At 49.0% G+C, this 12,500-nt stretch overlaps 1 protein-coding gene across 2 annotated transcripts in view; it reads left to right on the top strand.

Moving 5' to 3' along the window:
- Window positions 1-12,500, top strand: part of mthfd1l (methylenetetrahydrofolate dehydrogenase (NADP+ dependent) 1 like) — a 35,768-nt gene that overhangs the window by 4,893 nt on the left and 18,375 nt on the right. For both annotated transcript variants that reach the window (XR_013133316.1, XM_077017729.1), the window contains exons 7-17: window positions 1-33; window positions 406-517; window positions 758-834; window positions 970-1,067; window positions 1,296-1,469; window positions 4,727-4,863; window positions 5,136-5,182; window positions 5,640-5,747; window positions 7,746-7,820; window positions 9,687-9,789; window positions 12,010-12,086. The exon at window positions 1-33 is cut by the window's left edge and continues 104 nt beyond it. Coding sequence is in view for 1 of the 2 variants with exons in the window: in XM_077017729.1 (XP_076873844.1) it covers window positions 1-33; window positions 406-517; window positions 758-834; window positions 970-1,067; window positions 1,296-1,469; window positions 4,727-4,863; window positions 5,136-5,182; window positions 5,640-5,747; window positions 7,746-7,820; window positions 9,687-9,789; window positions 12,010-12,086 (1,041 nt within the window). In the remaining variant the exon portion in view is untranslated. The remainder of the gene's footprint in view (window positions 34-405; window positions 518-757; window positions 835-969; window positions 1,068-1,295; window positions 1,470-4,726; window positions 4,864-5,135; window positions 5,183-5,639; window positions 5,748-7,745; window positions 7,821-9,686; window positions 9,790-12,009; window positions 12,087-12,500) is intronic.

A 12,500-nucleotide genomic window follows, 5' to 3' on the forward strand; every position in this document is an offset into this window, starting at 1 on the left:
AGCCAGTGGGGCTCGGACCGCCTGCAGAAACAGGTACGCTAGGCTGTGGGTGGCTGAATACTGAATGCTGGCTGAATACAGGAGTTGACTCCTGTGTGCGTCCTTCATTCCCTGGGAGTCTTTACTACTTCTGTTTTTGCTATTCTACGTTTGTGTCAGCAGAGGGCAGCATACCTTCATCTCCATCAAACCGAAATCTAGCTGTGCTTCAGTTGTGTTTTGTACTTTCTTACAAGGAATACTCATCTTGATGACTTATGACAATCATTAATTTGATGAATAATGTTTGTATTTGAAAAGCTCAATGAGTTATACAACATATTATTAGTTAGTTATAATGAATTGTTTGTGTGGCAGGGGAGGCCAGTTTGATTACTGTGTTCCCTTTTTCTGTTTCGTTTTCAGGTCAGGCAGGCAGATGGCCTTGTGGTAATGGGGGCTGGCCCCATGACACTTCCTTCCTCCTGGCTAAAACCTGGGCTGACTGTCATTAACTGTGGGCCTGCCGTAACTCCAGGTACAGCCTTGGCAGTAAATATTACATTTACTGTACGTTAACGCATTTTTCTCATTAACAAATGTTAATTTCATTTATCTCATTACCGGAAACTTCCCCTTATAGCCTATAACTGTAAAAGAATGGTCACCCCGAGCCTTAAAGTGCATTTACTGTCTTGCTATCTCAGAATTTTTAATATTCAGCATAATTTTGTGAATAATCATATAAATGCACACTGGTGTCTGCTGTATCTGCCAGGGCTCTCAGCCGGTGTGGAGCAGAGGGAGGAGACTGACTGTGAGATCGTCCCCCTGAGTGCCGCCCTCAGGATGCAGGTCAGGTGTTCGCTGGGGTCTTCTGCCTTCATTACAGTTTAGTGGGAAATCCCAGATCTGCTGGCGTCGGTTTTCAGAACCCGTCGTGGTCATGCTCAGTTGATGGATTAATTGTTGGTGGACCTGCTCCAACAGAACGTGGTGAAGAGCAGCGCCAGGTGGGTGGAGCAGCAGCGATATCGGCCGTGGACGCTTCGTCCCCTGAAGCTCCAGCCGCTGTCTCCTGTGCCCAGGTACCCTCCCCCATGTGTCTCCACCCGCACCGCCCTGGAAGGGGGCGTGTCTGGGGTGGGCCGGACCCCCCCCCATTCATCAAGGGGCGTGTCTGGGGTACTAGATGCTCAAAATGATGTATGAATGAAAAATAACAGTGCCATCTCTGTCCCGCATTCTCGGTTTTTTGCCTCTAAAATCCTCTTGGTTCTCGGCGGTTTCTCTGTCTCCTCACTTCCTGTCTGCAGTGATGTGGAGGTCTCCAGGGCCCAGACACCGAAGCCCATATCCCAGCTGGCTGAGGAGGTGGGCCTGCTGCCGCAGGAGCTGGAGGTGTTTGGCCGCTCCAAGGCCAAGGTCCGCCTGGAGCTCCTCACACGTCTGCGCCACCAGCCCGACGGCAAATACGTGCTGGTAGCAGGGTGAGAGCCTCTCTTCTGGGCTGGGAGTTTGTAGTAGTGTAGCGGTGTAGCAGGGTGAGAGCCTCTCTTCTGGGCTGGGAGTTTGTAGTAGTGTAGCGGTGTAGCAGGGTGAGAGCCTCTCTTCTGGGCTGGGAGTTTGTAGTAGTGTAGCGGTGTAGCAGGGTGAGAGCCTCTCTTCTGGGCTGGGAGTTTGTAGTAGTGTAGCGGTGTAGCAGTATACCAGTGTAGCGATGTAGCAGGGTGAGAGCCTCTCTTCTGGGCTGGGAGTTTGTAGTAGTGTAGCGGTGTAGCAGGGTGAGAGCCTCTCTTCTGGGCTGGGAGTTTGTAGTAGTGTAGCGGTGTAGCAGGGTGAGAGCCTCTCTTCTGGGCTGGGAGTTTGTAGTAGTGTAGCGGTGTAGCAGTATACCAGTGTAGCGATGTAGCACGGTGAGAGCCTCTCTTCTGGGCTGGGAGTTTGTAGTAGTGTAGCGGTGTAGCAGTATACCAGTGTAGCGATGTAGCAGGGTGAGAGCCTCTCTTCTGGGCTGGGAGTTTGTAGTAGTGTAGCGGTGTAGCAGGGTGAGAGCCTCTCTTCTGGGCTGGGAGTTTGTAGTAGTGTAGCGGTGTAGCAGGGTGAGAGCCTCTCTTCTGGGCTGGGAGTTTGTAGTAGTGTAGCGGTGTAGCAGGGTGAGAGCCTCTCTTCTGGGCTGGGAGTTTGTAGTAGTGTAGCGGTGTAGCAGTATACCAGTGTAGCGATGTAGCAGGGTGAGAGCCTCTCTTCTGGGCTGGGAGTTTGTAGTAGTGTAGCGGTGTAGAAAGGTGAGAGCCTCTCTTCTGGGCTGGGAGTTTGTAGTAGTGTAGCGGTGTAGCAGGGTGAGAGCCTCTCTTCTGGGCTGGGAGTTTGTAGTAGTGTAGCGGTGTAGCAGTATACCAGTGTAGCGATGTAGCACGGTGAGAGCCTCTCTTCTGGGCTGGGAGTTTGTAGTAGTGTAGCGGTGTAGCAGTATACCAGTGTAGCGATGTAGCAGGGTGAGAGCCTCTCTTCTGGGCTGGGAGTTTGTAGTAGTGTAGCGGTGTAGCAGGGTGAGAGCCTCTCTTCTGGGCTGGGAGTTTGTAGTAGTGTAGCGGTGTAGTAGGGTGAGAGCCTCTCTTCTGGGCTGGGAGTTTCGAAGTAGTGTAGTGGTGTACCAGTGTAGTGGTGTACCAGTGTAGTGGTGTACCAGTGTAGCAGTGTAGCGGTGTAGCAGTGTAGCCGTGTAGTGGTGTAGCAGTGTAACAGTGTACCAGTATAGTTGAAATAGTATCTTCTCTTGTATGCCTGTTAGTCTCAGGTGCTGCAGTGGTAATAATGATGAGCAGAAGGCCGTGGTCCCCAGTACAGGTGAAGTTAGAAGCACATGGGTGCACACCAGTGGGGAACCGTCAGGGCCCTCTACACCCTCTCAGAGGGACTAAAATATTCTTAAAATATAAATATATATTATTTATCCAATTTTTAAAATCTACTTTTAAAACTACAGTTTGACAATCGACGACATCTAAACAATTACAAAAATATAAGCAAATAAATTATTCACCTATTCAATCTGTGTTGGAAGGTGAGGGGTTAAGTGGAAGCCTGTGAGCCTGTGTCTCCCCCCTATCAGGACTGTGATGCCCGCTGTTCGTTTACAGAGGGCCTGGCAGTTATAATTCAGCGCAATACCAGTTTCAAATGACAGTAAAATTGACCAATCATATCTTCCCTCTTAGTGGGCGGGCTTAACTGTATGATCATTTCCGCCCGCTGTGGCGACGCTAGCTGTCGTTAGCACCACCGCTAGCTAGTTTCGATTCATTCCTTTGATGCCCTCGTGCGCGTTGTTTACATATTCCGCTCCCGAGGAACATGAAGCTGTGAACCTTATTTTGTTGGAACCTTATTTTGCTTAAGAAGTTATCTAGTTCAGATGTTATTGTTTATTGCGTTTCTAAAGCTGTACTGTCGTCTCAGTTTTTTAATTTTTTATTTATTGCAGTTAATTAGGAAAGGAAAAAAATTTTTTTGAGGGGGGGTGGGAGCAGGCCCAGGTTCAATGGTCACGGTTCGCACAAGGTAGAGGTGTTGGGAGAGGCAGCCATAATGTGTCAGACTGGCTGATTATTGCTTCCCACAGCGCAGCTATACAGCTGTGGCCAGTTGCCCCGGGGTTCTCTGGGCTCCCCTGGCAGTCCTGCCCGTGTTCAGCAGGGGTCGCACCGAGGGGTCTTATCTGTGCTGCCCCCCCTCTGTTTCATTGGTGCGTGTGTGAAGTGCGGTGGTGGGCCTGCCAGGGGCCCGGGCGGGGGGCTCTTTCATGTGTTTGGGGAATGTGTATATCCCCTTTATCTAACACCCCCCTCCACCCCCCCACCCGACTCTTTCTTCCTCCCTTAAAGCGCAGCTTTGTTGTTTCCGCAGATCCTGTGAAGCCCGTTCCCTCCACTCAATTACTGTCAGACCCAGCAAAACCTTTGGTGTGGTGCCAGTCGCTGTGCAGGGAGGGGTTTGAGAGGGTGGAGGCACTTGAGAGGGTGGAGGGGGAAGAAAGGATGGGGGGGGGGGGGCTGTTAGGGGATAAGAGGGCATTATTTTTTGCAAAGGGCCTGTTTGTTTCTGACAGTATGCAGAGAAGGTCCTTTACAGATGGTCCTTTAGTGTGGTCTGTCCTCTCATTCACTGGCCATGGGTTAAGTGTGTGTGTGTGTGTGTGTGTGTGTGTGTGTGTGTGTGTGTGTGTGTGTGTGTTGTGTGTGTGTGTGTGTGTGTGTGTGTGTGTGTGTGTGTTGTGTGTGTGTGTGTGTGTGTGGTGTGTGTGTGCGTGCATCTGTGTGCGGTGTGTGTGTGTGTGTGTGTGTGTGTGTGTGTGTGAGTGCGTGCGTGCGTGTGTGTGTGTGTGTGTGTGTGTGTGCGTGCATTTGTGTGCGTGGGTGTGTCGTGTGTGTGTGGTGTGTGTGTGTGTGCGTGCATGTGTGTGTGGTGTGTGTGTGTGTGTGTGTGGGTGCATGTGTGCATGGATTCATGCCTGTGCGTGGGTGTGTCGTGTGCGTGCGTGCGTGCGTGCGTGCGTGTGTGTGTGTGTGTGTGTGTGTGTGTGTGTGTGTGTGTGTGTGTGCGTGCATGCATGCGTGTGTGTGGTGTGTGTGTGTGTGTGTGTGTGTGCGTGCATGCATGCATGCATGTGTGTGGTGTGTGTGTGTATGTGTGTGTGTGTGTGTGTGTGTGTGTGTGTTTACTGTGGTTTGTCTGTCTTTTGCAGCATCACTCCTACCCCTCTAGGAGAAGGAAAGAGCACTGTGACTATTGGTCTAGTCCAGGCGCTTTCTGCTCATCTAAAGCTGAACTCTGTGGCCTGCCTGAGACAACCATCACAGGGCCCCACGTTTGGAGTTAAAGGTCTGTGTGTGTGTGTGTGTGTGTGTGTGTGTGTGTGTGTGTGTGTGTGTGTGTGTGTGTATCAGAGAAAGAGAGAGAGAGATTATGCTAAAGCTATTGATGGCTAATCAGTTATCTACTTTTGTCCATGCAAATAAATGTGCTTGTGTGTGTGTGCTTGTATGTGTGTGCTTGTATGTGTGTGCGTGTGTGTGCGTGTGTGTGTGTGTGTGTGTGTGTGTGTGTGTGTGTGTGTGTGTGTGTGTGTGTGTGCTCTGTTTGGCTCTAACTAGGTGGTGCAGCGGGTGGAGGCTATGCTCAGGTCATTCCTATGGAGGAGGTGAGGAATCTGGGGCAGGATGTATTGGGGACACCACACACACACACACACACACACACACACACTACACACACCCAGCTCCACACACAAAGCAGAGCAGGATACTCACACACGCGTGCTCACGTACAAACGCAGGACGTTCCACACAAACAGGGTTATCCACCCCACCAGTACAGCTGCACACACACACACACACACACACACACACACACACACACACACACACACACACACACACACACACACACACACACACACACACACACACACAGCCTGCTTCTGGTAAATACAGATGCGTGTTGTCTTCATCTTCCCAAGGTTGGCTTGCCTCTGATATCCACAATCTCTACCTCTCTCCCTCTGTCCCTCTCTCTCCCTCTTTCCCTCTCTACCTCTCTCTCCTTCTCTCCCTCTCTCTCCCTCTCTCTCTCTCCTTCTCTCCCTCTCTCCCTCTCAGTTTAATCTCCACCTCACAGGTGATATTCATGCCATAACAGCGGCCAATAACCTGGTGGCAGCAGCTATTGATGCACGAATCCTTCATGAGGCCACTCAGTCAGACAAGGTACCCAACACCCTCACCTCATTCAACCCCATTCAACCCAACACCCTCACCTCATTCAACCCAACACCCTCACCTCATTCAACCCAACACCCTCACCTCATTCAACCCAACACCCTCACCTCATTCAACCCAACAACACCCTCACCTCATTCAACCCAACAACACCCTCACCTCATTCAACCCAACAACACCCTCACCTCATTCAACCCTACAACACCCTCACCTCATTCAACCCTACAACACCCTCACCTCATTCAACCCAACAACACCCTCACCTCATTCAACCCAACAACACCCTCACCTCATTCAACCCAACACCCTCACCTCATTCAACCCAACACCCTCACCTCATTCAACCCAACACCCTCACTTCATTCAACCCAACAACACCCTCACTTCATTCAACCCAACAACACCCTCACCTCATTCAACCCAACAACACCCTCACCTCATTCAACCCAACAACACCCTCACCTCATTCAACCCAACAACACCCTCACCTCATTCAACCCTACAACACCCTCACCTCATTCAACCCTACAACACCCTCACCTCATTCAACCCTACAACACCCTCACCTCATTCAACCCTACAACACCCTCACCTCATTCAACCCAACAACACCCTCACCTCATTCAACCCAACAACACCCTCACCTCATTCAACCCAACAACACCCTCACCTCATTCAACCCTACAACACCCTCACCTCATTCAACCCTACAACACCCTCACCTCATTCAACCCTACAACACCCTCACCTCATTCAACCCTACAACACCCTCACCTCATTCAACCCTACAACACCCTCACCTCATTCAACCCAACAACACCCTCACCTCATTCAACCCAACAACACCCTCACCTCATTCAACCCAACAACACCCTCACCTCATTCAACCCAACAACACCCTCACCTCATTCAACCCAACAACACCCTCACCTCATTCAACCCTACAACACCCTCACCTCATTCAACCCAACAACACCCTCACCTCATTCAACCCAACAACACCCTCACCTCATTCAACCCAACAACACCCTCACCTCATTCAACCCAACAACACCCTCACCTCATTCAACCCAACAACACCCTCACCTCATTCAACCCAACAACACCCTCACCTCATTCAACCCTACAACACCCTCACCTCATTCAACCCAACAACACCCTCACCTCATTCAACCCAACAACACCCTCACCTCATTCAACCCAACAACACCCTCACCTCATTCAACCCAACAACACCCTCACCTCATTCAACCCAACAACACCCTCACCTCATTCAACCCAACAACACCCTCACCTCATTCAACCCTACACCCTCACCTCATTCAACCCAACAACAACCTCACTTCATTCAACCCAACAACACCCTCACCTCATTCAACCCAACTGGCAGGAAAAAAACTCTTATAAACTGACAACAAAATTCTGACTTGCATGGAAATGGGAACGAACATGCTGGGGCCACGCTGGGGTCACAGCAGATACCATACTCTCTCACTCGTTATTCTTGGGTTTGTTACGTGACCTTTGACACCTACATCGCACTTACGCTCGGTGCAGTGTTTACACATCAGTATCAACAGGGGGCAGTCATGGTCTGGAGGTAGGGAACTGGTCTTATGACCGGAGGGTCGTGGGTTTGATCCCCAGACCTGAGGCCATGACTGAGGTGCCCTTGAGCAAGGTGCCTAACCCCAACTGCTCCCCGGGCGCCGGGCTAGGGCTGCCCACCGCTCTGGGCATGTGTGATCCACAGCCCCCTAGTAATCACTAGTGTGTGTTTGTGTTCTAACTGCACAAATGGGTGAAATGCGAAGGACAAATTTTGATTGCGGTGAAAAAAATCACAATTGACAAAATATGGCACATTTACATTTACATTTACATAACCGCACTAAGTTCCAGTGATTTTTAGGAGTTATCCGTTGTCGGAGACCATCTAAAATGCTCATGTACTAGAGGCCTAAATGGTGTTGTCCTCCTTGGCAGGCCTTGTACAGAAGACTGGTCCCGACCGTTAACGGCGTGAGACGCTTCTCTGCCGTCCAGCTGCGACGTCTGCAGGTGAGTTCACAGCCTGTCTCTTCCGAGCCCCCTTCATGGCGTCCCCTGCCACTTCCAGCAGTGTACAGGCCCCAATCGGTTAGCCTCTGTGGTGGATTCAAAATGAACGTTGCAGCCTGAACGTTGAAGAGGAAGAAGATAGTAAAGGCAGTACCGCGTCTGTCCAGCAGGTGTCCTCATAACCCAACCACAGGGCTCCCATCACAAGGCACAGTTTCACACTGACTGTTTGAATTTCCTTCTGATCTTGTTCACTTCACGTGTTGCCCTTCTCGGTCTTGCTTGCTCCGTGAAAGTATTTAGCATCATGTGCACGATTACCCAGGGAAGTTAAGAGGCTTACAAAAACACACACGCAAGGGGAGGGCGTATTTAGAGACATCAAGAGACCTCGCCGTTCTCAGGAAGGAAACAGCTATATCAAGTTGAGTGTAATTTCAAGAGACAGGAGACAAGCATTGACATCTGTGTCACATAATTACAAACAATGTCACATTTCCAGAGGAAAGGTCGATCACAACACCAGTGTTGTAGTATTCTGAATCACCAAACAGCAGGTCGGCTGCAATCAGAGACTCCTCTAGAACTTTCTAGATCATCCTGTGGATTTGTAAAAAAGACCACAACAAGAGACACAGCTTATAGAGACACAGCTCATTGCATCACCAGAGGGGAAACCACGCCTCTCGTGGGGAAACATTCCTCGAAGTTTAAAAGGGAATAAATGCAAAATCGCAGGACACTGTGTCTGGAAACAGCTTTAACTTAAGAAGGCAACACTGTTTAAGCCTATTTAAATACCCGTCCAAAGAAAGGACCTCGAAAGTATGTAGAAAAACTGAACCTGATTGAACTCCCTCTGAACTTCTATCTGAAAATCAGTGCAGAAAACCAACCACTCAGTGTCCAGCGTCACATATATTGAGCACTACCTGAACAACTCACCATATTTGAACTTCTCAATATACTATCAATATTATCAATATACTCCTTGTTCAATATATGTCCTTGTCAGTCAACGTTAGCCCAAAGGCTGGTAGCTGGTGTTAATGTCAAACCTTGATTACGGTGCTATTCTCCACCTGTTCTTCTCCGGGACACATTAAAAGTGATAAGTGACAATAAATCATTTCACATTAGCCACCATTAAGCTCAAGAAGCCTACTTTGGTAGCTAGCTACATACCTACATAGCTAATACAGATGGCTAGTTACCTAACAACCTAGATTACTAAACTGAACAATCTGGGTAACTGCACAGTATCAAAGTTCTCAGATAGAGAATTAATTCTCTTCCACAGGGTGTTTAAGCAGCCCACCACACAATAGCTTTTTGAAATTTAAGTTTAAAAGCAGTAAAACAAGCACTAAATGTAAAGCAGTGGAATGCAGAGTTGTTTTCCCCCAGGGCATGGGTGTGGCTTACAGGCGCTATGTCTCTCTCTCTCTCTCTCTCTCTCTCTCTCTCTCTCTCTCTCTCTCTCTCTCTCTCTCTCTCTCTCTCTCTCTCTATATATATATATATATATATATATATATATATATATATATATGCGGGATATATATATATATATATATATATATATATATATATATATATATATATATATATATATATATATATATAGATAGAGAGAGAGAGAGAGAGAGAGGTCAGATATCATTTAAGGAGTCATTTATACAGATGTCTAGACTGTTTCAAAGCGTTTGTCGAGTATTTAAAAAACTCTTCTTGGTCTCGATCACAATGAGTCTTAACAGATCATAACTGTCTGAAGACTTAAGAGTGTGCAGGGTGGTGGGAAAGGCTTAATCCCTAGTCTCTAATCCCAGTCTGTTCTCTTCCTCTTTTAATCTTTCCTCCCAGCGTCTTGGAATCAACAAGTTGGACCCCGGTGCCCTCACACAGGAGGAGGTCAGCTCCTTTGTTCGCCTTGACATTGACCCCGCAAAGGTCACTTGGCAAAGAGGTAGGAGTCCAGCTTCAGGGTGGGAGGGGGGGTCCTTCAGGAGACGGCTGCTTCAGGCTGGACTTTTGTTGGCGAGGAACCGTACGGCCTTCGGGATATTTGAAAGTATAACAATTTATGAGGCAGAACCGATTGGGCCATGTCACCACCTGCAGCGTTAAAACGAAATATGAACGGACTGTGCTGGCGTTCAGTATCTGAGACGGGGGGTGCTCACGCCTCTGCTCCCAGAATTCTCCGCTGGGGAAGCCAGTGAGACAGACGTGGTCGGACGGAGGCGGTCTCGGTCTGCGGAGTGCTCTGTTGAAACATTAGCAACACGCCCCGTCTGTCTAGGAATGGTGATAGGACTGACCATATTCATAGGGGGAGCTCTTGCTCTGATAAATTACTTCAGTTCTTTCTGTAGATGTGGACTCCAGGACTTAGCTTGAGACCTCCTGCAGTGGACTTAAGTCTTGAGTGGACGATATGTCTGGGCCTGTGTGTGTGTGTGTGTGTGTGGAGACTGGAATGTTCTCGCCTCATTCTCTCACGCTTCGCGCCGGTGGGGCTTGGCAGGAGTTGCCTGCTGTTCGAGAGCAAAATCAGCAGCCCCGGTCCCCTTACCTCTGGCCCCTACGATGCCTTGTAAAGGGCCGAATGGCTCCCAGAAGGAAACCTTGAACTGAAGTGCCTTATAAAACCCACCAGCTATCCCGATGAGAGGAGAAGGGATGTTCTTTCCATCCCGAGCTCTAAGAATGAGGATCAGAGGACCTGAAGAGGACCTTGTTTCTGTGATTCTGATCCGTTCAGCAGCGATTTGAACGTTGGCTTGCTCACACCTCCCTAAAGCCTCTGATTATTATATTTATGTTTTCAGAAAAAAAAGTGTAATTTATGCAAACAAGAGAAATCTGTTAGGATTATTACCCCACGTTATGAGTTAATACTGACCACATGTATGAACCACAAGTGTGGCGTTAACCTCATATTCAACAGCACACCTGCCGGTTTGTTTTCCATCCAGTGTGCACTTACCTCTTGGCACTCTGGGAGTTGCTGTCTGTCGGGAGACTGAGGTGTAGGTCACAGCTGGAATGGGACGTCTCCATCTCCCAAGCCCCCGCCTGGGAACATCTGTTGTCTTTAGCCCACCGCAGGCCCCTTGGGAGGGAATGTTGCAGTGACTGATGGGATTTTCACTCTGCAGGTTCAAGAGTGTGCTCCCAGTCGAGGGTCTTGGGAGGGTCCTGGTCTCCGCCTCTCTTAGTGGGAGTGACGAGGCTTCTCGGGCTTTATCGCCCTGAGCAACTTCGTTTGTACAGGACCGCCTATCAATCTTGGCCCATTCATCTTTAATGCAAATTTAATGTAATCTGGTTGTTTATCAGAGCGGCTTCAAGCTTGTTGTTGTTGTTTAGATTTGATTACAGAATGCCGTTGTTCGGTAAGAACTTCAGTAAGTTTACTGTGTAAAAAGCAGAGAGAGGTAGGGAGTAAAATAACATGTCCAGAATGTTCTAGATCTTGTTGGTAATGGCCTATTTACTGTGAGGCCTATAATTGCTTTACACATGCAGCTGCAAGATACCCCCCGCATCTTGCTTGACCCGCTGGGAGTTGTGTGGTTGTCCAAAAAAAGGCTGGCTCCACTCAAAACGAGAACTTGAAGTCTTCAAGGACTCTTTGTTTCTTCCCAGGTTACGATGCTCTTGGCTAACAGCGTCCTGTTGGATAACTGTGCGTGACATGTCCTGTATACACACACACACCACATGTCCGCCTTGGGGAAGTGTGGCATTTTGTTGGGGAGTTGCTGCACACCCAGGCAGTGCTTGGCCCCCACCCTGACCTCCACCCTGACGCCCACCCTGACCTCCACCCTGACCTCCACCCTGACCTCCACCCTGACCCCCACCCTGACCCCCACCCTGACCTCCACCCTGACCTCCACCCTGACCTCCACCCTGACCCCCAGCCTCCTGCTACCAGCTCCTTGTCTGGCGGTGCTTGCTTGGCAGGTCTGGTAGTCAGTGCTAGATGTTCTTGCCCAATGTGCGACAGATGTCATCATGAAGTCCCTTCGAAACAAGAAAAGTGAAAACTTTAATGTTTTCTTTACAAATGTCATGTCGGACAGATAGATCGAAGTTAGATCCTGTATTGGCACAGTTGTGTCGAGGGGTGTTTTTCCCCTGGAATCGGGAACTAACATCGCTTGCCTCGTTTTGACAGTGGTCGACACCAACGACCGTTTTCTGCGGAAGATCACGATTGGCCAGGCGCCCACGGAGAAGGCTCACAGCCGGCAGGTACGTGCTCACTCCCGAGCTCCACCACGTTCCTGGGAAGGAGCGCCTCTAATAGCGTGCGGAGATTAGCATCAGCCTGCCAGTCTCTCACCCCTATACCTTTTTGCCGGAGCCGTTGAAGTCTTAGCACAGGGATGTCAAAGTCAAATGCACCGAGGGCCAAAAAACCAAATTTGCTACAAGCCGAGGGCCGGACTGGTTCAATGTTTATTAAAACATTGAAATGATTGCACATAGCCTATTGAACCAAGACCTAACACAGTGTTTATTATTTAATGCTTAAATGAATAAAGCAATACTTTCTTATGGATCTGTCAGTAATTTCAAGTGAAAACATTTTTCAACAAGCAAACAGATAAAAACAAACTTCCTTCAAAGAAAACATGTCCTGTACATTAAATGAATAAAGTAATA

The sequence above is a fragment of the Brachyhypopomus gauderio genome, chromosome 9, assembly GCF_052324685.1.
Source record: "Brachyhypopomus gauderio isolate BG-103 chromosome 9, BGAUD_0.2, whole genome shotgun sequence".
NCBI classification, from domain to species: domain Eukaryota; kingdom Metazoa; phylum Chordata; class Actinopteri; order Gymnotiformes; family Hypopomidae; genus Brachyhypopomus; species Brachyhypopomus gauderio.